Raw genomic sequence first — 26,912 nt, 5'->3', positions numbered from 1 at the left:
CATCCAAACTCCAGACTGAGTTCAGATTGGACTCCTAGGCCTAATAGTGATTATATCATCATCGTACACCAGAACTGTGGGATGTAATCCACTGGGAGAAGTCAAATACAACATTCCTCGTTTTGCTAGAGTGGACATGCAAGGGAATGTTTGGTTCAGCCAGTCGAAACTTCCTGTTCCTCCCGGCCTGGAGCATCCTTCCTTGCATGTGACCAGTGGGTGGGTGTGACCTTTCCAGACTTGGTAAAAGGCCAAGGCATGCTGCCACTCTCTCTCTCTTTTCCATCTTCCTTTCATCCTGTCAACTTCCTGGAATGAACTGCTGGCTGCCAGCCAAGCAGTCCCCCAGGTTATCTCCCATATGGGGTAAACCTGTTTGTACAGGTTTGTAAATTTGAGCCTAAGGGCTGCCTTCGGGATCACACTGTGCTCTGCCTGATCGTGAGTAAACTTACTTTTTATTGCTTATGAATAAGACTGTGGCGTCTTTATTATTTTTGGAGGGATTCAAGGGGTCTTACCAGGAAAATATTAGAACACATTTCAGTCTGGACAAGCCAGATTGAATTTTCTTAAGAAACTCACACGAGTTTGCAACTAGTTTTCTGCCGTGTAAAGGGGAATGCACTCTGCTGAGTAAAGGAACTTGCTAGCGCAAGTTAGGAGTGATACTGATAAACAATATATCCTCTCCTGCCACCCTGAACATTCCCACAAGAACCAACTGATGAAGCCTTCCTTGGCCTTCAGACTATGACTTTCCTTGACGCCACCTCTCATATTGTGTTGCGCTACTTGCTAGAAGCATCTTAAAATGCAGAGACATCACCTTGCAAACAAAGGTCCGTATAGTAAAAGCTCTGGTTTTCCCAGTAGTGATGTATGGAAGTGAGAGCTGGACCATCAAGAAGGCTGATTGCTGAAGAATTGATGCTTTTGAATTATGGTGCTGGATGAGACTCTTGAGAGTCCCATGGACTGCAAGAAGATCAAACCTCTCCATTCTGGAGGAAATCAGCCCTGAGTGCTCACTGGAAGGACAGATCCTGAAGCTGAGACTCCAATACTTTGGCCACCTCATGGGAAGAGAAGACCCTGATGCTGGGAAAGATGAAGGGCACAAGGAGAAGGGGACGGCAGAGGACGAGATGGTGGGACAGTGTTCTCGAAGCTACCAGCATGAGTTTGACCAAACTGCGGGAGGCAGTGGAAGACAGGAGTGCCTGGCGTGCTCTGGTCCAGGGCGTCACGAAGAGGCGGACACCACTAAACGACTAAACAACAACAACTTGCTAGAAGGCAGCAAGGAGAGCTGCATCCAAGGCAATGTGGGTTTCACTGTGTACCAAGTCCTGGAGGCCTTATGGGCCTGGAGCCTGGAGGGTCTGGTCCAGAATTGATCCCTGGGAGATGATGCCTAAAATCCCAGAGTTGGACTTCCCCCTACAACACACACGCTTCAAGCTTTTCCACCATCTGCAATGCTCACTGGATCAGAAATCCAAAAGAACTACCAAACCACCCAGACTTGCCCAAATAAGAGAGGAAACCTGGCACCCTCCAGATGTTTGGGTCTGCAGTTCACATCAGTCCCAGTCGGCAGGGCCTATGGGAGTTGTAGTCCAAAACGTCTGAAGTTAGGGAAGGGCATCCTCTGGTCTTGATAGCAGAAAGACCACACACATTTATGAGCCTACAAGATTCTAAGCAGCGAGGCTGCAGTCATTCTGCTCCCACTAGTGGGGTGGATGGCATAGCATGGTGAAGAGGAAAGCAATCACTGGGCTAGGAAATCAGCATCTGTTTCCAAAAGCGTTGTGAAGAATTAGAACTATCAAGCTTGGGCAACCTGATCAGAATCACCCACTGAAACTAGGGCAATTAAAGCAGCACGGCAGCCTATAACTGTTCTGTACACTGCCCTCCCCAAAGCGTATAACCTGGTCCAGCGATTCATGCACATAGCATTGGCTATGAACAAGGATCTGAGAGGGGAATCGCCCAGCAGATTTATTTATTTCATAACATTCATATATTGCTTGATTGTAAAAGAGCAGAGCAAAGCAGATGGTAAGTGTCATTAGATTTGATATCAGTCACGTCTTGGGGAGGAGCGAATGTGACTGGTACAAATAAAACTGACCACAGCCATGTTTGAGGATCCAAGTGAATCCATCTGCTGCCCCAGATGCTGATTCCAGGGTCTTTTAACTACATAAAGTGCCACATTGTGCCTGGGGACCTGCTCCAGCACCGTGGCCAGAGAAGGATGATACAATAAAGGAAATCAGGGGTGATTAAAGGGACTCCTCTTACCTGTTTCTTCCAGAATCCCTGAACCCTTTTGCAAATGGATTCCGGTCAATTTTTAATCGTGTAATCTGTAACAGAATGTAAATTAACTTAGATTCTATGGAGAATATTTCATTCCTTAACACTTTGCATAGCTTTGATCATTCCACAATTACTCTTCTTTTCATTGGTGCTCCATGCCATTTCACACTGCCCCCCCAGTTAAACAGTTTGCAGTTGAGTTAGGGGCATGCGCAATGAATGATTGCTTCCATAAATGGTAAATTAACAGTTCTATGTCATTGTAAATTCTGGGTTGCATTCAATTGCATTTTATTCAGAATTAAATTACACACACACCTTGTATTGTATATTGTGTGTGGTGTGTGTGTGTGTGTGTGTGTATTTGTTTCTTCAACTTGTAAATCAGCTATCCCTGATCAATACCCCTTGCTCTTCCTAAAATCCCATGTCGTTTATTCTATGAGACCTTTAGGCATCCCTGCCACCTTCATCTACAGCACTGTTTCCCAAACTTGGGTCTCCAGCTGTTTTTTTGGACTACAACTCCCATCATCCCTAGCTAGCAGGACCAGTGGTCAGTGGTGATGGGAACTGTAGTCCAAAAACAGCTGGAAACGCAAGTTTGGGAAACACTGATCTATAGCTAAAATGAAGACTGCATTTGCTCACACCTAACCATATTTATCCTTCCCTCCGCTCCTTTTATCATTTCTCCTTGATATGCTGTGTTGGCTTTTAGGAGGTTATGTTGCTATAAAAATAGCAAATCTCAGAAAAGCATTCTATCTTCAAAGCTGCAATTGGTGTTTCTAGATTTCCATCTCTCTCGTATCTTGGTATTTGTTTTTCCAACTACAGTGAGCTCAAGAAAGCGGCAAAGTGCACTCAGTCCTTTGCATGTCAGCTGTTTCTGGGAGAATGGCAAAGTTCACAGACGGCAATTCCTACTTTAGCCTGTCCTGTTCAGGAATTTGCTGAACAATGCCCGATGGCATTAAAATTGGAACCAGCAGACATTACTTTGTAGGATCTATAGTACAGGGCAAAGAGTTTTGATCTTGTCAGGGGACCGAGTAAAGAAAACAGATTGTGCTTTCATATGCTTTAAGCTACATACTATGTAATGACACTGTGCATCTTACATTGCAGCTGGCTGACCTCACAAGAGAGAGATTTCATGAAGGATTTGGGAAAAGAAAACAGATACCCATTATGAGGAAAGCCTTCTCTCAACCCATGAACACTTCTCCGTGTTTTCCTGAGTTCCTAACGCGAACAATTTTTTAATAGCTGTGTAAGTAGCTTAAAGTCATGAAGCCGCAGAAAGGGTTTCTTTGTCTTCTGCAAAATTCAGCGTGTATTTACGATTTTGAGATTTGAAATATACATATGTAGTCGAAACGCTGTTGGGCTATCTTGACATTAATGTTAGGTCAGTTCCTACTGGAATTCTTCCAAAGACTTAATATTTCCATATCAACAGCCTGTAAACTCAACTGTCCATGTTGCAAATCTCCTTCTGTTCCTGATTTATGACAAATTCTGTTCCTCTGTGGAATTTGTGTGTGGGGTTTTTTTTTTCCACAAGTTGGGTTACACCACCTGTCTTTTTCTTTCAAAGCTAACTTATGCTGTCATTTTCACTTGCTCTGCTGACTTATTGCTGAGACCACCACTCTGCTCCTGCACTGTAACAGTACTTGGCTTGTTGTGACACTTTTGCTGATAGATTTGTTTATAAATGTATTAATTAGTGGGCCATAGTTTGGCACAGACAGCATAGCTTTCATTTAAGAGCAGATCGAAACCTGTTCGGCAGTTAACAGATGGGCTGCTAGATCATCTTTTTCATTACCTGCTGGTTTTGATAAGCAGTGACGGTGGTAAAGACAGTCTCTGGGAAGTTGAAGGTTTTCACCCCATCACCTGTGGGGACTGGCTTCGTGGGAGACAGGTCACTGCTGAAGTCTTTGCGGATAACATGGACGCGGGGCTGATACTTGTGCATTGAGTGCAGGATTATCTTTGGGAAAACAGAGGAAAGGCAAGGGAGATTTATTTGAAATGCACCATTCTAAAAATTTCAGAGCTGGTATTTGGGGATGGGTACTGAACAAATGACTCCCAAACTAGTAGCCTGATAAGAATAGAATTATACTACAGTAGTACCTTGGGTTACACACGCTTCAGGTTACATACGCTTCAGGTTACACACTCCACTAAGCTAGAAATAGTGCTTCAGGTTAAGAACATAAATCGGGCTCCAGTGGTGCGGTGGCAGCAGGAGGCCCCATTAGCTAAAGTGGTGCTTCAGGTTAAGAACAGTTTCAGATTAAGAATGGACCTCCGGAACGAATTAAGTACTTAACCCGAGGTACCACTGTACTGTATAATAATAATAATGATAATAATAATAATACCCTGAGCAATCTGGCTGGGTTGCCCCAACCACTCTAGGCAGCTTCCAACACATATAAAAACATAGTAAAATATCAAACATTAAAAACTTCCTGATACAGGACGGCCACCTTCAGATGTCTTCTAAACGTCAGATAGTTCTTTATTTCCTTGACATCTGATGGGAGGGCGTTCCACAGGGTGGGCACCAATACTGAGAAGGCCCTCTGCCTTCTTGCAGTGAGAGAACCTCCAGAAGACCCTCAGAGGTGGACCTCAGCCTCCAGGCTGAATGATGGGGGTGGAGACGCTTTAAAGGTCAGCACCAACACTTGGAATTGTGCTCAGAAACATACTGAGAGGCTGCGTAGATCTTTTAGAACCAGTGTTTTATGTTCCCTGCAGTCACTCCCAGTCCCCAGTGGAGCTACAGTGGTACCTCTGGATGCAAACAGGATCCGTTCCGGAGCCCCGTTCACATCCTGACGTGGACATAACATGCGCCTGCACATCTGCGCCTGCACGGGTCATGTTTTGCCGCTTCCGCGCATGCGCTGATGTAATTTTGAGCGCATGTGTGAGCGGCAAAACCCAGAGATAATGCATTCCGTTTCTTCCAGGTTGCCGCGGAGCGCAACCCGAAAACGCTTAACCTGGAGCGTATTCATCCCGAGGTATGACAGTAGTCCCTAAACCTTCTTACCATTGGCTGCCAGTGTCCAGGGTGGGAGAGCATGCACACACTGGGCAGGGGGACACCAGCCCAGTCCTCACTGCCAGAATGACCCCACCCCCACTGGAGCAAAACAGGGTTTCCCTGAGCGCCTTCCCACCCATGCAGGGGGGAGTCCAACCGGCTGACATGACCCTTGGTGGCTGGAAAGGAGCACTGGGCTAGGCCTGCATGGGGGCATCCCACCCCCACCCCACACACTGTGCCCCTGCCTTCCTATGGCCCTGCAGGAAGAGCAGAAACTGCACCTTGAAGGCAGTGGCGGAGCAAACTGATCGGGCACCTGGGACAGCGCATATACCCTGTGCCAGGGGTGGGGCCAACGGCCCGCAGGGAGGGGCAGGACGCTCCACAGGGCTTCCGAGGATTCTGCCTGCCTCCTCCCACTCAGCCGCCCTACAGCTGAGGGGGAGGCAGCGGGGGGACCGTTTGGGGCAGCACAGAGCCTGCGGGCGCTCAAGTCACCGCGTCACTCCCAGGAGAGACGCATGGCTCGGGCACGTTGCAGGCCCCACAGTGAGTGCCGCCCGGCATTTTGTTACCCCCCTCAGTGGTGACACCCTGGACGACCCACCCCCTCCGCACCCCCCTTCCTCTGCCCCTGCTTGGAGGAAGGGCTTTGAGCTAAGGAATACATCCCTGTAGTGTGTGGTGCCCAGAGCTGAAAGGGGCAGGTCTGAAGCAAAATGATGATGAAAAGGGAATGTGCTTCTTAATAACTTACATGGCCTTGGTCGTCTAGCTCGTTGTTGGTCAGTTTCAGTTTATCAAAACTGACAACCTGCCGCATCCAGGTGTCCCCGGATGCCAGCGAGTCGGGGTGAATATAAACCCTTGGAGGCACAGGGGAGTCTGCGTTGCCCGCTACCATCCACTTGGAGCTGTGATACACATACCTGCGAGAGACGAGGATGTGAGAAAGGAGGCTTTATTATTCAAAGTGCAGACACAGACACCACCTGTAGTCCCCCTCCCGTTAAGAGCTTTCCTTCTGCACTCACCCAACAGCGTTCAGGCTCAGATTATATGCACAGGAAGGAAACCATGGGCTTCATCTTTAATGGAAACCAGATGATACCTGGAACCAGTTCCTCCCTTTTGCATCTCAATTAATCCTCTTTTCCAATTACTGTCCCTAGAAAACTTTGCACATGGGACAGACTAATTGGTTAACCCTACTAATCCACAGATGAAAGCCTTTAGAGATATAATAGGAATATTTCATTACTTGCAGATGACTCTTCTAACACACTCTGCACCTGCAAATGCCATTTGCTTCTCAGTTTACACAGCGGAGGTCCCATGATTTCATCTCTAAAAATCCTTAGTTCAGACTCCATTTCTGTGTGCTGCAACACTGTCCATGAACATTTTAGTGTCCACCCTGTTATCTTGATCGTAATCTGCTTCAACTGTTTTTAATATACCGTATTTTTCGCTCTATAACATGCACCAGACCATAACTCACACGTAGTTTTTAGAGGAGGAAAACAAGAAAAAAGATATTCTAAACGAAATAGTGGATATATGATTTTTGTGGTTCATGCTGTGACCACAGACATGTGATCTGACAGTGAGTTTGGAGTAGCCCAATGCAAAAATCCTGAGGATCCATCCATGCTTTGTAACCACGGAGGAGGGAAGGAAGGGGAACCATGGATCCTCTGCTCACGACTGCAGCAGATCCCCCCCGCCACCCGCAGGCATTCGCTCCATAACACGCACAGACATTTCCCCTTACTTTCTAGGAGGAAAAAAGTGAGTGTTATGGTGCAAAAAATACGGTAGTATATTTAAATTGTTCTAACCCCCCCTGAGATCTCATGGTGAAGGGCGAGTAAAAATATATATAACTGATGAAGAGGATAGCAAGCTGAAAGTTTTCTATTCAGTGAAAGTTACTAACATCAGAATCCGCACCCAAAATCTGCTGGAATGAGAGAGTTTGAAATTGGGAGGTCTTGGGCTTTCCCAGTTGAGTCAGAGCTCAGCCAAGCTTACACCAGAGTGAGACCCTCACCCCAGCTGTGCCGGAGATACACTGGTATAAATATACAACTTGGCTCAATGACGGATGGAACTTAAGTCAGCATAACTTACTCTGCTGTAACTCCCCAAATAGGGGGCGTGGCTGGAATGGGACCAGGAGAGAGTTACACCTATTCCAAACCCATACTCCTGATCAGAGTATGAAATCAAATCAAATCAAAATCTTTGCCAGCATAAGGTAAAAGCACCTACATACATAAGTAAAGGTAAAGGTAAAGGGACCCCTGACCATTAGGTCCAGTCGTGGCCGACTCTGGGGTTGCTGCGCTCATCTCGCTTTATTGGCCGAGGGAGCCAGGGTACAGCTTCCGGGTCATGTGGCCAGCATGACTAAGCCACTTCTGGCGAACCAGAGCAGTGCACGGAAACACTGTTTACCTTCCCACCGGAATAGTACCTATTTATCTACTTGCACTTTTGACGTGCTTTTGAACTGCTAGGTTGGCAGGAGCAGGGACCGAGCAACGGGAGCTCACCCCGTCGTGGGGTTTCGAACCACCGACCTTCTGATCGGCAAGTCCTAGGCTCTGTGGTTTAACCCACAGCACCACCTGAGAGCATGCTAAATAAGCAACAGGGCAATTATAGAGGTAGGGGGTACACATTCCCATTCTCTCAATTATGATAGTCCAGAATAAAATCAAAGCATGTAAGGTACATAAATCAAACGAAATATAAACTTTGTAGGGGTGAACCTTCAGTTGTGTGGCACACACCTTCCTCCAATATATGTAGCACAATATCTGGCGACGGGGTATGTTATATCAGGGTTTACATCTTGGAGCAGTAAAGAGATAGAGAACTGCTCTGTGTATCCTGGGAATTTGTGTATTATTGGCAGAACAAAGCTGGCACATATATTTGTATAATACTGGCGGGTGGGGGGGGGCATGTTCAATTGTTTCTGTTTGCTCAGAGCCACAGGGGAGGAGAATGAAATAGGAGTTACTTGCAGCAAGGTAAGCAGTCCTCCCAGAAAAAAAGCACTGAAGTGTCAGGGACTGGTCAGAGGAGGAATGGTGGAGGAGGAAGAGGAAGACAGTATAGATTTATAACAGGGGTTTGAAGAAGGTTGCAGCTCAGAGGCAGATGAGGGGGAAAGTTGGGAAATCATGGGAGAGCCAGAGGAACACCTGGGTGATATGTTGTCATTAGAAAGCATCCCAGACCCTCCATCTCCCAGAATCTGGTGAGTCTTAAAAGTAGGAGAGCAAAGAGCTCAAAGATAGAGGGCAAATAGTGGCACCCGCAGAGGAGGTGATGATGATGATGATGAATGAGGAGGTGGGAGAGACGGGGTGTGTGGAGATTCACTCAGGACAACACCATTATCCAAGAGGCTGCGTTCTACAGCCTCTCTCTGTAAAGATTTAAATAAAAAAGGACTGGAAGAAACTTTTCCTTGTCGTTATACTTTCCTGGGCAACCAGCCGGGAGCTGCTGACAGCATCCTGACAGTAAGTTAAGACAATCTAAGGTCTGCCAGTTCCCTACAGTTAGAATTGTGTGTGTCAGGTCTACATTACTGGACCTAATGCTCCCATGGGCCCAAATTTATATGGCTGTAAATCTATCTATTCTATTATTATTATTATTATTATTTTATTATTATTATTGCTTTTTCTGGGGGGACGCAGGGGTACACATACCCCTAAACATTTTTAAAGAAAAAAAGCACTGGTGATGGTGGTGAGTTTATATACGTGTGTGAGAGAGAGAGAGCGTGTGTGCGCGCACTATTTTTTAACCAGGTGTGTTATGGCACACTCCAATTCACATCCAAGCATCTCTCTTCTCTTTTAAAAAGCAATTCTGACCCTTTTGGGTCTGGCGCTGAGCTTTCTCTCTTGCTCGCTCAGGCTCTCTGGTTCTCAATGGAGCACTTAGTTAATAGTTCCCATTCTTTAGCAGCTCTTACCTGTACCTCTTGTTATCCACAGGCACAATGTCCATCGCGATGTAATACTGCTGATGGGGGTCCAGTCCGGTAATCTTCACTCTCATTGCAGGAAACATTCTCCTAGAAATATGAAGGTTGAAAAGGAAGGAGGAAAGTGGTCAACGTAGTCATCCTGATGAGCCGAAGAGAGCTGCTCTGTTGAGACAGAACTGTGCAGGGGCCTACAGATTATGGCTGGGCTTGGTGACAAAGTATTAGTTTCTACCAGCAAGCTGTGAAGTTCATTCCCCGCCTCTTAATTCACACACTTGCTCCATGTGCATTGTCTTTTTGTGTGCCCATACTTAGTTGACGAGAGTTCTGCCTACAGAAAGTGGCAGGAAACCCTCAGAACTGAGACTCTTGACAGCGTTAGGTAAGAAGAGCACTCTATTTAAGCATCACACTTAAGAAGGAGGTCCTTAGCTCAGTGATAGAGCGCATGTCAGGGTGGAGGGGGGGGGAAATCCATTTAAAACTGAATCTATCAAATTCCAAAATACCATGAGACTCTTAACCTCAGCTTTGTGGGTTCAAGTCCAACATTGGGCAAATGATTCCGGCATTGCAGGGGCTTTGACTAGACGACCCTTGTGGTTCCTTCCAACATCAAACATTAAAAACTTCCCTAAACAGGGCTGCCTTCAGATGTCTTCTAAAAGTCAGATAGTTGTTCATTTCCTTGACATCTGATGGGAGGGTGCCACTACCAAGAAAGCCTTCTGCCTGGTTCCCTGTACTGTAACTTGGCTTCTCGCAGTGAGGAAACCGCCAGAAGGCCCTTGGCGCTGGACCTCAGTGTCCAGGTAGAATGATGGGGTTGGAGATGCTCTTTCAGGTATGCAGGGCCAAAGCCGTTTAGGGCTTTCAAGGTCAGCGCCAACACTTTGAATTGTGCTTGGAAATGTAAAAAGCATAACAAAACATCAAACATTAAAAGCTTCCCGATACAGGGCTTCCTTCAGATGTCTTCTAATAGTTGTGTAGTTCTTTATCTCCTTGACATCTGATGCTATGATTTTTATGATTCTATAAGACCCAAAACACAGCCACCCTCCAAAAATTCACATTTATCCAAATTTTGTGATGCAGTTCCCCAACTAATCGTAGAATTGCAGAGTTGAAAGGGACCCAAAGGATCATCTAGTCATATTCCTTGCAAGGCAGTAATCTCAACTAAGGCACCCATCACAGAAATGCATTTGCTAGGGGGTAAGTGTGCAGAAAAATTAGTACAGTAGTGCCTCTGCTTACGTAACCCTCCGGTTACATAACCTTCGGGATGTGAAAGCAGCAAACCTGGAAGTATTTTCCAGGTTTTGCCACGCGCGCATGCGCAGAAGTGGTCTACCACCGTGCGCATATGCGCAGAAGCGGTCCTCAGGTTGTGGAAGCCTCAGGATCCGACCAGACCTCCGGAACAGATCCCATCCACAACTGGAGGCACCACTGTATATTGGTGAAAATAGTGTACAAAATTATATCATATTAGAAGAAAATGCTTGCAAAAAAAGTGTACATCTGTCAAAACTGGCAACAAACGTTTGTTTATTAGGAGAAATTTGCACTAAAATGCTGAAGAATTTTCATGAGGATTTCTTTTAAAAAATCACAAGTTCCTGCAGAAATCTTGAGGAACAGACGGTGACAATTATACAAAGCTAGATGAACCAGTTGTCTGAAATGGTATAAAGTAACTATCTAAGCTTCTATGTTCTTTATCAACACGACAAAGTGTTGCACTATTTTGGCAATGTGCTACCTATCTCTTCAGTAACTAAATGTAACTAACCTGAATTTGGAATGGCTAATTTCCTCCTGGAATGTTTTATGTCAAGTTGCACATTTTAAAAAAAGTTCTGCGACACAGAGCCTGAACAAGGTCTTCCACTGTGGATATAAATTTGTAGAAACACTGCCCAACATATTCCGTTTGCTGCACAGAGCCTTTCTTAGCTATGAGTTTATAAATCCACCACATATTAAATAATAACCATCCATCCCCACATGGTATCAATATATCTCAGACAAGACTAGTCATGCTTCAGTCAAAAGGCAGGAAATTATCTTCATACAGAGCACAACAAACACCAAGAAAGTGAACCACAGGCTTCAGGTCATATCACACATGATACGCTTGTGTGATGATGGAATTGCATGTGAACCTCTTAGAAAAAAACATGTACCCATTTTAGAGATGGGGGTACATACCACCCAAGCCTGAAATGACAATTCACATGGTTTTATATAGCCTTCTCTATCATGCACAGACAGGCATCATACAACAAGCGATAAAACTCATACACTCTCCTAACAAACGGTGGGGACAAACAGGGGATGCTTTGTGCACCGACCACTTTTAAGAATGTCAAAGGCATTTGGCTGGCACGGCTACAGAGGAATTTGGAGACATTTTATTGTTCTACAATAATAATAATAATAATTTATTATTTATACCCCACCAATGTGGCTGGGTTTCCCCAGCCACTTTGGGCAGCTGCCAAGAAAATATTAAAAACACAATAAAACATCAAACATTAAAAACTTCCCTAAACAGGGCTCCCTTCAGGTGTCTTCTAAAAATCAGATATTTGTTTATTTCCTTGACATCTGATGGGAGGGTGATCCACAGGGCAGGCGCCACTACCAAGAAGGCCCTCTGCCTGGATCCCTGTAACCTCACTTCTTGCAGTGAGGGAACCACCAGAAGGCCCTCGGCGCTGGACCTCAGTGTCCGGCTGAATGATGGGGGTGGAGACGCTCCTTCAGGTATGCAGGGCCAAAGCCGTTTAGGGCTTTAAAGGTCAGCACCAACACTTTGAACTGTGCTTGGAAATGTAAAAAGCATAACAAAGCATCGAACATTAAAAGCTTCCCGATACAGGGCTTCCTTCAGATGTCTTCTAATAGTTCTTTATCTCCTTGACATCCAATGGAAGGGCGTTCCACAGGGGGGGAAGGACTATTGGGAAGAACACACCCCCACGTTCCCCCTAATTCATTGTCCAAATGAATTCATCCTAAATTAACCCTCAGTCCACTCATTTCCCCTGTGCAAATAAGTCACCCCATATCTCTTTCTCTCCCCCAGGATCATGCCATACACACACAGAGAGAGAGAGAGAGAGAGAGTTTCTCCTCAGTTCTTCACCCAAACATACATGCAGCTACTCCAGTGGTTGGTGACCCTCTGGTTAATATATATTTTATAATAAATATAATATAAGAACATCTGTGTCTGTAACATCAGTTCCACACCCCCCCCCAATAATTATCCCTGTTCATCAATCACCACATCATTCCCTCCCCATAAATTAAATTAAATTGAGGCTGCAATCCTTGCTTCCCCACCCACCCAGCACCAATAAAAAGTGTTTAATTTCTCTGAAAAATCAATCTGCACATCATTTAAAGAGGAAGGGGAAAGGCAGGATTGTAAAGATGACAGAGGAAGGAGTCTGCTAAAACATTGAAAACTGTTGCTCTGCGTCCAGCGTCAAGGGACACAAAGGGACTCTTGGCATAGAAAACTCCTCAAGCAAACATGCCAATAAACTCTTGCCTCCACTCACTCGCCCATTCCAAGTTTTTGCAGAATCTCCAGAATGAAACGGGGAAGCAAAGAAGCGACACTTTGGGATCTGTTATTGCAGGTGGGTGCTCAGGTCACACCTGTGGCTAGGAATGCTGCGGTAGGGCATGCTAAATTTTTCAAAATCAAAAAATGAGGGGTGCTAAAATGTTGTAAGAGACTTGGGAATTCAAAAATATTTCGGTTAAATTAATATAGCTTAGTTTTGTTTGAGAGGGAAAATGTGTGTAAAATTGCATAGAAATCATTTCAAATGGTTGCCAAGTACTTGCAATTATATTATAGATTAATATTATTTTTATTTATTAATGTTATTTAGAATTGGCCTGACCTTTTCAGAAGGCAAAATTAAAATTCTTTGGTTTTCCGAAATCAGTTTGTGTGCTTCTTCCTCATATGTAGGCTTACCAAGTTAAATACAAAAAATGATAGCAGATTTGAATCCCACACACCTGACATATTTTCAAGACCCCCCTTACTGAAGAAATTTGCAAAAATTAAGTTTCACTCCCTAAAATGGCACACCCTAATGTCATAATAGACTCTTGAGAGTCCCATGAACCGCAAGAAGATCAGACCTATCCATTCTGAAGGAAATCAGCCCTGAGTGCTCACTGGAAGGACAGATCCTGAAGCTGAGGCTCCAAGACTTTGGCCACCTCATGAGAAGAGAAGACTCTCTGGAAAAGATCCTGATGTTGGGAAAGATGGAGGGCACAAGGAGAAGGGGACGACAGAGGACGAGATGGTGGGACAGTGTTCTCGAAGCTACCAGCATGAGTTTGACCAAACTGCGGGAGGCAGTGGAAGACAGGAGGGCCTGGCGTGCTCTGGTCCAGGGGGTCATGAAGAGGCGGACATGACTAAACGACTAAACAACAACAATGTCATAATACCAGGGACAACTAACATGGTGTTCTCTAGGTGCTGCAAATACAACTTGCCCCCAACCATTGACGAGGACAACTGCCACCCCTTACGTATTGATTACGCATCCGGCCCCCGGGCCTTAGGTTGCCTCCCCCTGGGTTAGGAGAACAAATGGCACATGCTGTGCAGCATTCTTTTTTCTCTGAAGGACTGATGCGCCCAGTCTAATTCACGCATCAAATTTTCTTCAGTGTGTGTGCCATCCCACTGATGGCCACCTGACACCAATTTCTATTTATAATGACATTGTTTTCCTAGTGCCACCCTGGTATTTTACCAAATGGAGACAGTAGCCCTGTTTTATGAACAAAGAATATTTGCTTCTGGGGTCATCGAAGAGATCATAACTCCTCCTCCGGCCGCACTGGAATCCTGCCAATTCAGTGTTGTTATATAACAGAAGCAAGAAATGATTTTCAGTGGTGGCCACAATGCCTTCCGCTCAAACGTAATAAGAGGGAAAAATACTTCCTATTTATATAGCATTTAGTGTGCTTTAGAAAGATTACCTCAGGAATCCTCACTGCACTATTTATATATCTGTGCTGTAAATTGGGAGAGGGGCTGAAGAGGAAAATGGCAGCTTACTTGAGGCCACCTGGTGACTTTATAGCTGAGGTGAGGTTTCAGCTGCGGCCTTGACTCTTAGCCAGCATTCCCATGCTAGCTAGATGGAACCTCCAAATTCAGAAGCATTCTACCACCAAATAACAGCTACTCAGGACAAAACCATGTATTGCATTTACACCTTGCTTATAGGCATCCCCAAGGCCTCCTGGTGACTATAGTTGGAAACATTAATATTGGATTCAATGGACATTGGGCCCAAATGCAGCAAATCTCTTGTGTTCTTACCAACATTTGCTCAACATGCTTCTATCTTGGGCTATCTTGGGTCATATGAACAACCTCACAGCAGTACATCAGAGCAACAAGGCAAATGAACACTCATGGAAGACAAACTAATTTCCCTCAGTGTGTTCACAATAGTTATTTCTAATACTGTACAAAAAGAATTAAAATGATGTGAATTCCCCCGCCAACCTCTCTGTCTCCTCCTTCACCACACAAAGGCAACAAACAAAATCAGTAGGTAAAAGAAAACTAAAAGCAAAGAAAGAAACCCATACCAACTAAAACAAGACCCCTAACCTCAATAAAACAATCAACAAACAGGCTAAAATCTGACACACAACCACCACAATGGTGGCGCCAGAGTGTGCCAATACCCATATCCCTACCCCAACAAACCAATAATGTTGTTAACAACACTGACAACATTGCTTATAAACCTTATACCCAACACAAGTGTCACAAAGGCACTTAACACCATCTCACTGACCATTCCCCTATCGCAAATGACAGTCAGGATGTCCTGTCCTTAAACAAGGCCCTCCATGCCAGCTGAGACCCAGGACCAACGGGTTGAAAGCCAGATGATTCAAATAACCCCAAGCAAACACTTATATAAGAACATATAGCCTACTTTCTGTAATCTACCCCCCCCCAGTCTTTAACCCAAATCTAATTCTAATCCCCCTCTTCCCCCACCCATCACACTTTATGCCAACACAACAAAATAGGTTGGATAGACAATATAAGGCGAGAGACACAGGACAACCCTGACGGGTTGGTGGGGAATCATCCAGTGGCGTAGCGTGGGTTGTCAGCACCCGGGGCAAGGCAAGTAATTTGCGCCCCCTAACCCGTGGATTTGCGCCCCCTGACCCATGGATTTGCGCCCCCTAACCCTAACCCCCAGATGTTGCGCCTGGTGTGGCTGGCCCCCCTGCACCCCTCACGCTACGCCACTGGAATCATCCAATAAAGTAGACAAGCAGAATGGCTTGCTTAAAAGCAATTGCATTAAACGTGAGGGGGTTGGGAAACCCTATCAAAAGAAAATGCATCACCTCATATACAAACACCATGAAACCACACATTGCCTTCCTACAAGAAATATGCAATTCACCTAAAGGAAGCAAACTCCTGAGCGAACCCAGCTTCAGTCAACAATGGTTTGCACCTGACTCTGGAACGGCTCGCAGAATAGCTATAATACGCAGTAGAGACCTGAATTTCAAAGCCACAACAGTGCTAAAAGACAAGAGAGGCAGATTCTTTTTCGCTAAAGGGATACTAGACGGCAAAACCAAACTGACAGGGGAAGCTATGACCAGGAGAAGAACAAATATGGATAAGCAGTGGTTAACATACAGTGAAATTTTAGATTTTATAGGACAGGAACCAAGACTGAGAAATCTCGAGGAATTAAGAACCCGGTTACGGATTGGCTACAGGTACATCAGATTAATGAATTGTTTAAGATAGTTAGGAAAAACGGCTTTGCAGGACGAAAGTCTCAAAGACCTATTAGATACAAATATAAAAGTAGTATAAAAAATGTTCACACGGCTGTTGGAGTGGGAAACTAAAGAGGAATTTGTGAAATCAAACATGATCTTGGGCACAAGATGTGGGTCACAATATTGATTATGAATTATGGGAAAAGTTGTGGGAAAGAAATATGAATTTCACAGCATGCTATGCGATAAAAGAAAATATGATGAAAATGACCCACAGATGGTATTTAACACCCACCAGATTGGCGAAAATGTCTGAAAAAGAGAAAGGTGTATGTTGGAAGTGCGATGAAAATGGGGGATCCTTTTTCCACATGTGGTAGTCCTGTAAAGTAATTAAGGAATATTGGGAAATTATATATAATGAATTTTAAAAGATACTTTAAAAAACTTACCCCAAAACACCGCCACCGCAGCTAGAACCTTATTGGCACAAAGGTGGAGAGCAAGTATAGTACCCACTAAGGAAGAATGGCAGTGTAAAATGTTTGAATATGCTGAACTGGCTGGTCTGACAAACAGGATAAGAGAAAACAAATATATGTAAAGCAAGGAGGAATGGATAATGTTTGTTGAATATTTTAAGAACCAGTATAAACAAATACATAGCTTAGCAGGTCTCGAGTAAATTCAGCAGAAGAGTTGAAACAGAGTTTTTAATAGATAACAAATTGGATGATTAAAAAGATGTAGATTACACAGAGTAGTAGGAAAGCAAAGGAACCAGGACAAGAGTGGAAGGTCATATGGTATATGTATACATGCTGTATTTGGTACAAAGTTGTAAGTGGGACGGGGGGGTAGAGTATGCTTTCTGTTCCTGTTTTTGAAAATGCAAAGAAAAAAAGAAAACCTAAGGTAAAGGTAAAGGGAGCCCTGACCATTAGGTCCAGTCGTGACCGACTCTGGAGTTGCGGTGCTCATCTCGCTTTATTGGCCGAGGGAGCCGGCGTACAGCTTCCGGGTCATGCGGCCAGCATTACTAAGCTGCTTCTGGCGAACCAGAGCAGCGCACCGAAACGGCGTTTACCTTCCCGCCGGAGTGGTACCTATTTATCTACTTGCACTTTGACGTGCTTTCGAACTGCTAGGTTGGCAGGAGGTGGGACCGAGCAACGGGAGCTCACCCCGTCGCAGGGATTCAAACCGCCGACCTTCTGATCAGCAAGACCTAGGCTCTATGGTTTAACCCACAGCGCAACCCATGTCCCTACAAGATAAGCTAGGGTACATCAAAATGCCCTGGCTAACACACCACCAATTACATGCCTTCTTAAACAATCCAGTAGTAAAATCAGCAGCAACAAAACTTCCTCCTAACAACAAAGGCACATGGCAAGGGGATGGTATGCACAATATACAAAATACTGCTCCAAAATCCCACAAAACCCATCAACGTAATCAAAAAACAATGAGAGGATGACATAGGCTATGAAATTAACCCCACCCAATGGACTAGAATGTGGTCCAAACCCCACTTTAAATCCATCTCAGCTAAAAGAAAATAACTCACCCTGCAACTCACTTACAGATGGTACCTAACACCACAGAAACTAGCGCTGATATGCCCAGGAGCCTCACCAAGAGGCTGGAGAGGATGCATTTCCACAGGCACATACCTCCACATGTGGTGGGAATGTCCCAAAATCCAACTCCTCTGGACATCAGTCATACAAGAAAGAAGCAAAATAACTAAACAAGTCTTAGAAGTCACCCCAGAACAGTATCCCCCTGCTGGCCCTATTGAACATCTTCCAAGGGAATAATACCCACTCACATTATAAAGAGTTCATAACCAACCTACCGGTACTCTCAGCAACCAGAAGCATAATAGCCAGACAGTGGAGAGACCTGTCAGGAGTAAACATGGACCAATGATATCAAATAGTATGGTAAACAGTCTCGCTAGAAAAACTAACCAACAAACTGAAGCTGACATGGGGACAAATAGAAGAAGATGCCTTCTCCCCGGTATGGTTCCCCTTTATCACATACATAGCCCAACAAGACAACAAGAATCCGACAGCATACGAATCAATATGGCTAACCCAAAAACCCACCCTCTGACACACTCCGACACATAAACAAATCTCACTACAGCCAACCAAAGACAACCAACCACACCCTAGGCCACCCCAACCTCTCTCCCCCACCAAGGAAATATAACAAGTGAATAGAAAGAGAAACTCTCACAAGTGACGCTGACACAAAGCTCCACGCATACAACAATGCAGAAATATAGAAGCATTATGTAACTGACCTGTAGAAAACACAACTTGAAAAAAGAGACAATGCACATATTTCTGTAAACTAAGAAATCTTTAATGAAAAATATATTTTTTTAAAAAAAATGATGTGAATGTTCCCACAAACAACATCAATTTTTTTTTTTACTTGTATTAAGCTAAACCTTGGGAGATATGTGCGCATTTTCTTCTTCTGCAAAATATGCAGTAGTTATATTTATTGGGGGGGTAGCCACCTCCCAATGTCAGCTTTACCCCAATAGCTGCTTCTCCCATCTTCTTGACAATGCATACCCTCCTCTCATCCCTTTCTTAGTTCATTTACAGCCTGATTCAGCTCTTTGGTGCCAATGGTTTATATCTCATTCATCCCCAAAACAGCAACATTTTTATATAGCCAGTTGTCTTTGACTAGGACCTGTGGATAAACAAAGATTATGGGCAGTAACCTCAAAAGCTTTGTTTGCCTTCTATGGTCTCAGCACCTAGGTAAATCTAACTGGCTACATGATAACCTCAGTCATAGGAGCAAACTCATAGGGGCCCAAGTCCCTTTGCCCCCCCCCAAATATTTGAGGGGGCCGGGGAGCCCAAATATTGATGGGCATTGCCATTCAAATAGTGTGTGCGTGCCACATCACGTAATCAATTATGGGGGTGTGGCTTACCTGCCCCCTCAAAAAAATATTTTATTCAAGTTGGCACACCTGACCTCAGTATTTAAAGAGGGAAGGTGGCTGGGGGTTTCCAACGCACTGAAGCCATAGCTGATTGGGACAGCAAATAACAGGAAACAGATGCAAAACACCGTCATCAACAAACCATTTGAGTGGGGTTCAGGAAAAAGTTTGCCACAATCCAAATCTCTTTTTCACCAGGTGTATAGACCCCTATCCCCCCAAAAAATGTTGTGCAGTACTAGTTTTAAAGGACATGATTAAAGGACATAATGATATGTTCTGATGTCATTGATCACAATTTGTTGTTGTTGTTTAGTCATTTAGTCATGTCCAACTCTTCGTGACCCCCTGGACCAGAGCACACCTGTCTTCCACTGCCTCCCGCAGTTTGGTCAAACTCATGCTGGTAGCTTTGAGAACACTGTCCAACTATCTCATCCCCTTCTCCTTGTGCCCTCCATCTTTCCCAACACCAGGGTCTTTTCCAGGGGGTCTTCTCTTCTCATGAGGTGGCCAAAGTCTTGGAGCCTCAGCTTCACGATCTGTCCTTCCAGTGAGCGCTCAGGGCTGATTTCCTTCAGAATGGAGAGGTTTGATCTTCTTGCAGTCCATGGGACTCTCAAGAGTCTCCTCCAGCACCATAATTTCTTCCCATTCTATTGATCACAATAGTCTTTTCTATTGGGCTCTTTAAAAATGGTTGGTTGTGGGTTGGAAATAAGCACTGTGGAAAAGTTCTTTCCAAACCAGTTCAGAATGGCACAGAAGGAATTGTCCGTGGAACATTTGCGATCTATTGCTCCACCTAGCTGTCGCTTCTTCCATTTCATCACCTTAAAGTCTGCATTTTTTAAGCATGAGGTATCTGGCGGCATTTGCAGCTTCCTTTTTAAGCAGCATTCGCAGGAGTGCAAGGAAATCTTGCTGTGGCCAGAAAGGCTCTGGGTAGTTAAAGCTAAGAGCATAAAACTGTCCCGGGGGGGGGGGGGAGAGAGAAGAGGAACCTTTCCAAAACCCCATATTGAGGGAGAGGATTTGTCTATTTGATGAGGTTAGCTTCATAGCCGGACATAGTCTTTAGGCAAGATAAATTACTATGGAGTGGCTTGGGGGCCTTGCCTCATTTCCACCACACCGGCTTGTTAAACCTGCCAAGTCAAATGGGTAGAGGAAGTTGCAATTTACAGCCAAGGTCTCCCTAATTGGAGAGAGGAGGCTGGGGAACAGCTAAAGGATGTATCAGGTTTCCGGGGCCTGATCCAGAAGTAGCCCTAATAGACAAGGTGAAGCAAGACTGAAGGTTGCAGAGTTAGACAGGTCTCAGCCATGAGAGGCAGCCCAGCTGAAAATCCTCCAGCACTGTAATATATAGACATCATGGCACTGATAGTTTTATTCTCCATTAATGTGCCTTTTGAAGCTGTCCAACTTAACTATATATTGCGGCAACGATTTCCATATCTTAACCACGATCTGTTGTGAAGAAGCGCTTCATTTTGTCTCTCCTCAATGTCTCACTTTCAGCTTTATTGAATGACCTAGCTGCTAGAATGAAGCAAGAGGGAAGGTGATGGACTTTTTGGAGCTAACTGACCTGACTGGAAGAATCCGCAACCAGAAAGAAGAGGAGTTTCAAGAGGACTGGAGGAAATTCAAGGACTATTTGAATAAATATTGTAATATAAAAAATTAGAAATTACTTGAAAGAAACAAATAGGCCTAGGATTAAATTAAGTTATAATTAAATAAATGGGATTTAGAATGTTAAGAAAAGTGAATAAGATGGACTATAATTGGAAACTGTTTTAGTTTAATAATGATATTGGAAAGCTGTTACCTTTAATTACAAGGAAACTCAGAAGGGAAGGATTTGAGGAAGTCAACCAAGATGTTTAAAAGGTTGGATTTGTGAAGAATTAAGTTTGTTGTTACTGTTTATCTGTTTATTGTTCCCCCCTTTTTTCCTTTTTTCCTTTCTTCTTTTTTCTTTGCGTGGGCAGGCGGAGTCCCCAGATCCTGCACGGTCCCCCCGTCATGTGGAATAACGACTCAATACAACGTGCTATGGGATTAAATTGGCCACAACTTTATTAAATTTCAAATGTGGGTAGACCTTGGCTCAGGCATTGGGCGTTCTCCCTCCCTGGTCCCCAGCCGGGGACCTAGGGAGCATCAGTGTTATCCAGTGTGTGTGTGGGGGATGGGCCAGCTCTGGAGAACATATGTTCAAGCAGAGATGGCCGCCCCCGTAACGCCGCCGCCGCAGGGGAGAGCAATGACAACCTTTCGGTGTACGGCCAAAGCCTCCCTTCAGAAAACCCCTTTAACGGGGAACCCTGGTATCGCCGCCGCAAGAGGAAGATGGACAAAAGGATTCCGCCCAAGGCCTGATACCGCCAAAGTTGTGACGTTTTGCTACGGGAAAGGCGAAACCTGCCAATGCAGGGAAATTCCTTTCCGGCCCTTTAACAGCGACCTTAACGTAGCAGCGCCCGCATACCTGTGAAGAAAAGTTAACCTGCAAAACCTGTGAAGAAAAGTTAACCTGCAAAATAAGACATTAACTGAGGGTGGGTAGGGTGGGAGAAGCTCTGGAGCCAAGTGAGGATTCCTAGGTAAGATCCTCCCTCTATTGTGTGGGCAGGTAGTCCCTCCCCTACCTGGCCTGGTCTCCTTGGCAACGCTTCCCCCAGGTGGGATTGGACAACTGACTGAGGTAGGCAGAGACCTCCAGGTATCACACCTGAGGGAAGGCAAAGCCAAGCCTATGCTGTTGGGGCCGCTCCAGGTCTAGGGGCTGCACGCGCCCACGCAAAGGGCGCCCCCCGTTTTAAGCGGGGAGCGGTCATTTTTTCCTGTTTTTGTGTATCATTTTGCTTTGTGGTTTGTGTTATCACAGTGGAAAATCTAATAAAAAAATATTTTTTAAGAAAGAATTAAGCAAAAGGGAGAAAAACTTCTCTCTATTCACTTTTTCTTTCTCTCTCTCTTTGCCAATTAATTTTTATTAAGTTTTCTTTAAAAAATAATAATAAACAGATTAACAAATTTAGCAAATATCAGATTAACAATTCTAAAATTAAAATTAATTTCCAATTTGATATATCCTTAGAAGTTGACTTCCCACCCTTAGCTCCAGTGTGTTTTTATCTCTACCCTTTTTCTCTATACACAGTGATGTGAACAATCTTCCCTTTTTTATAAATTGAAAAGCCCGGGGCATTGTAACCTTTTCTCATAGAGAAGTTGTTCCAGCCCCCTTAATAATGTTGGTGGTCCTTTTCTGAACCTTTTACAGCTGTCCAAAATCCTTGCAGTGGGGCAGTGTAACTGCATTGGACGTCTGCCTACAGATAGCTCCATGTGTCAAGGCATGGCTCAAAGGCCCCTTCATGGGAGAAGAATTGTTTGCGGACTTCAAACTCAGGCTACCTAGGTAAAAGGTAAAGGTGAGGGAACCCTGGACGGTTAAGTCCAGTCGAATTCAAGGGGCACAAGGGAACTGGTGGAAGATGCAGCTGCTGCCCAGGCTTGGGGTGGACACCTCAGCAGGTCCTCAGTGGTGTTAGCCCCTAATATTGTCAGATTTTAAACGGTAAAAGGTAAAGGACCCCTGAACAGTAAAGTCCAGTCAAAGACGACTCTGGGGTTGCGGTGCTCATCTCACTTTCAAGCTGAGGGAGCCGGCATTTGTCCACAGACAGCTTTCCGGGTTGTGTGGCCAGCATAACTAAACTGCTTCTGGTGCAACAGGACACCGTGACGGAAACCGGAGCACACGGAAACGCTGTTTACCTTCCCGCTGGAGTGGTACCTATTTATCTTCTTGCACTGGTGTGCTTTCGAACTGCTAGGTTGGCAGAAGCTGAGACAGAGCAACAGGAGCTCACCCTGTTGTGTGGATTCGAACTGCTGACCTTACGATCGGCAAGCCCAAGGGGCTCAGTGGTTTAGACCCTTATATTACCCATGCCAGGATGGTGCACAAGTGTTTCTCCGCAGACCTCCAACAGTGTGAGGGGCTCATTGGATGCATTTTGCTGGGGCTGGGAGGTTTTCATGAAATTTGCTTTGCCAAAATGAGCCCTCCAATCAGAGCCGGATTTATGTATAAGCTAAACAAGCTATAGGGCCCCCCAAAAAATTTAAAGGAAAAAAACCTGGATGTGCATTTCCAAAATATAAGATAAAAAACAAATAAAATAAAACCTACATACGGCAACAGTGTTTTGTGTTGTGTAGGCTCCTATTTGTTATGTACAAATGGCTTTAGATACCTATTAGGTCCATAAATTACCATGTAGCATATATCCAACACAAAAAAATAGCGACAATTTGTTGTTGACAAAGAACAGCTGGACATATAAAGGGTCCCATTACCTTCAGTTGCTTAGGGCATCATCAAACCTAAATCCCTGACTCCAATACTTCATTTCACATGAATGTTTTACCCGAGAAATAAGAAACAGAAATGGCATGTAAGCATAATGGAGTCTTGGGTACCGATTTCCTCTCTCCCTACGCAGGAGCAGCTCCCCTGCTCAGAGACCTGTGTCTGCAAAGTGTCTACAAACGGCAAGAGATACGACATAAGCAGTGTTAACAGGGCAACAAGTCCAACAAATCCATCAGGCCTGCCTTGCATGACAGTGGGTGAGATGCCAAAGAGTTTCGTGGATGCAGAAAGCATCAGGCGCAAGACAGCAAAAGGGTCTGCTAGGAGCCAGCTGGCCCTGGAGCCTGGGATCGCCACTATACAGAATCCCAAGAGACTTTTAAGCACTGCAGTACAGATTTCTGAGGGGAGAACGGAGCCAGCTGCAATCATAGTTCAAAGGATGGGAAACCAGTTTTTTTAAAAAAACCTGGCCTAAGTGAAGTCATGGGAGATTTGCCATAGATGTCAATTGGTTAAGATTTTCAGGCTAAGACAGGGTAACCTCCATGCAGCCAGTGTGAGCAGTCTACAGAAACAACTGTGCAAGTTCCGTGCAAAAGCACAATGGCTTTGCTCCCGGCACACACAAACGCCATTACATTCCAGACTAGCAGAATGGGACACAGCACAAGTATGCAGTTAAAAGAGTTTAAAATAGTAGGGCCTCATACAACCCTACCTGTACTCAAGTATTACATATCTCATCTCATTTAGAGACTACTCTTCATTAGAAAAAAAAGAAAACCAAAGTAACAAAACAACAACGTACAACAATATCCCAAAGACAAACAGGAAAGGACATTAAAATTCCTAAACTGGAATTCTTAATCATAATCAAAAGAACAGCAGCCACTATAACACACTCCAAAATCACCGTTCAACAATAATATAACACAGCCTGCTTCTTATACGGAAACATCGGGAGGTCCCCAAGTCTTGGGGGGGTAGGTCTTGTGCAACAACTAGCAACTCAATAGGGTGATGTGCATCTACACACTCAAAGTTTCATCCGGCTAATTCAATGGAACCTAGATGAGCATCATGAAACTGCATTCAGATGCACTCCCAACACCCACACCCATTGCACACAGCTTGCTTTTATGTGTAGATCACACTCATTGGACCAGGAGGTGAAGGTTTTAAAGACAGACCAAAATGCTGCAACGAATTCCCTAAGCTTAAAGTCACACCATGACATTTCTATTCTACCATTTCTGCCATGAGCTCAGAGTGGTGGTATAATGTTGGCCTCTGTTCTCTCTTGTTCCATCTTCACAACAAACCTGTGTGGCTGAGAAATGTCCTGAATGTACCGTCAGTCAATTTATTTGGGGTAAGAGAGGGAGGAGGGAAATTATCTCTCTCTAGATCATACTAATTCATCTTTATATTTAACCAGAACATACTTTTTTTGCTTCACTGAGCCACTGATGCTCAATTTCATTTTGAAAGAGACCCTGCCCAGTACATACTGTATTTACTGATTTCAAAAAAGTTATATATCACTTGATTGTAAAAAAACAAACCTCAAAGCGGTCACTTTTTTACACAACAAGTTAAGAACCTGATGTCCTGCGTATAGGCTTCATAGTGGAATATATAGAATCACGTTTTGTTTTTCTCCATTCCTGTTGCTTATATAGTTGTGTGTGTGTTTTAGGTGTTATTTGTTGTGCTGTTTAAAAAAACCAACATCTTTTTTAAAAGCACAGTTGAGAAGTTCCCTGGGAAAAGGGATTGATTGTTAAACCACTCGAGGGATTGTAGCTCTAGGATGGAATAGGGAGCGTCCTAACAGCTCACAGCACCCTTAACAAACTGCCCTGAGTGGTATGATGCTGCTTTAAATGTATAGTTCAGATAGCTTGAAGCATCTGCATATCCCATAAAGCCCTCTGCCAGCAAACAGGCACAGAGTCACCTCTTAAAGCCTATTTGCAAACCTACAACTGAGTTGAAGGAGTATTTCCTCACTGAATGTGATATGATTCCGTAAACATGAGAACAGCGGCTACCAAACATCCATTGTTTGTTTCCAGTGATCTGTGTAATTAGGAACCATGTACGGTCTAAAACAAATGACAGAAGCTAGATTATTACCTGTACTCATGGGGAAAAGGAGAGCCTTGAGACAGGTAAGAATTGGCTTCTAAGATGTGGATTGTTGAAACTTCTCCAAACCCATTGGGTTCATCTGGAGCAGTAGCTCAGTGTCACGTGGACCATAATACAGGCCACAAACATATCTTACACTTGGTTCCTATTATGAAATTCAGGGAATTAAAGGAGAGCAAAGAAAAAAGATAACGGAAATCAAACAGTGGGGGGAAAGAGGCTGAATCTCTCCCCCCCAACTTTCCTTCCTGTTAAGGAACACTATTACAGCCTGGTGAGTCCTTTCTCTGTCCAAGGTGCTGATTATTTGCAAAAATGAAAATTAATTGGAATTAAAATGGGAACTGGCTGGAATATGCAACGCCAGTTTGAAAGATAACAGACCATCAGGTGCCTCTGAAGGTATCACCACCCAATTGCTTTTAATGGATCTTTTAATATTATTATTATTTTAACGCTGAAGTTCTACAAGCTTCCAAACGTCGTGAGTTTTTTGGTATTTGCATATATAGATTACCATTGGAAATGCTTTAAAATCAGCACTAAAGGTTTCATGCTGGCCAGTGGTAAGGCACCAGTACTAATAATATATATTTTGGACGGAGCAGCTTATTGTTTTGCTCTTGCTCTTATTATGCTTTTTTTGTTTTTATCTTGTGTTTTTAGGCTGTGAGCTGCCCAGAGATCTACAGATGGCAGGAAGTACAAAATTATTATTATTAATATCATTATTTAGTGTTATTCTTTTTAACGATCACCCTTTGAATGAAAATACACATACATATACAGGCATACACACCTAAACATGTACCCATATGGCAACAGTTGCTTTGGTATGGCCATAGCTAGGATTAAGAGATGAAATATGAAAGGTTTTGTGTACAATGATGGCTCATATTTCCTACATACAGTCAAACCTCGGTTCTCAAATGGCTCCATTTCGGTTCCCAAACTCTGAAAACCTGGAAGTAAATGCTCCGGTTTTCAAACGTTTTTAGGAACCCAAATGTCCGATGCGGCTTCTATTTAAAGCAGGCATAGGCAAACTTGGCCCTCCAGATGTTTTGGGATTACAACTCCCATCATCCCTAGCTAACAGGACCAGTGGTCAGGG

At 44.3% G+C, this 26,912-nt stretch overlaps 1 protein-coding gene across 1 annotated transcript in view; it reads right to left on the bottom strand.

The window, feature by feature from the left end:
• Positions 1-26,912, bottom strand: part of TBX15 (T-box transcription factor 15) — a 109,116-nt gene that overhangs the window by 27,670 nt on the left and 54,534 nt on the right. The window contains exons 3-6 of the mRNA XM_081176538.1: positions 9,414-9,515; positions 6,171-6,342; positions 4,172-4,339; positions 2,317-2,381 (exon numbers count right to left, since the gene is read on the bottom strand). Coding sequence (XP_081032664.1) covers positions 2,317-2,381; positions 4,172-4,339; positions 6,171-6,342; positions 9,414-9,515 — 507 coding nt within the window. The remainder of the gene's footprint in view (positions 1-2,316; positions 2,382-4,171; positions 4,340-6,170; positions 6,343-9,413; positions 9,516-26,912) is intronic.

The sequence above is a fragment of the Podarcis bocagei genome, assembly GCF_964188305.1.
Source record: "Podarcis bocagei genome assembly, chromosome: 17".
Taxonomy (NCBI): Eukaryota; Metazoa; Chordata; class Lepidosauria; order Squamata; family Lacertidae; genus Podarcis; species Podarcis bocagei.
This window is presented reverse-complemented; position numbering and strand designations above follow the sequence as displayed.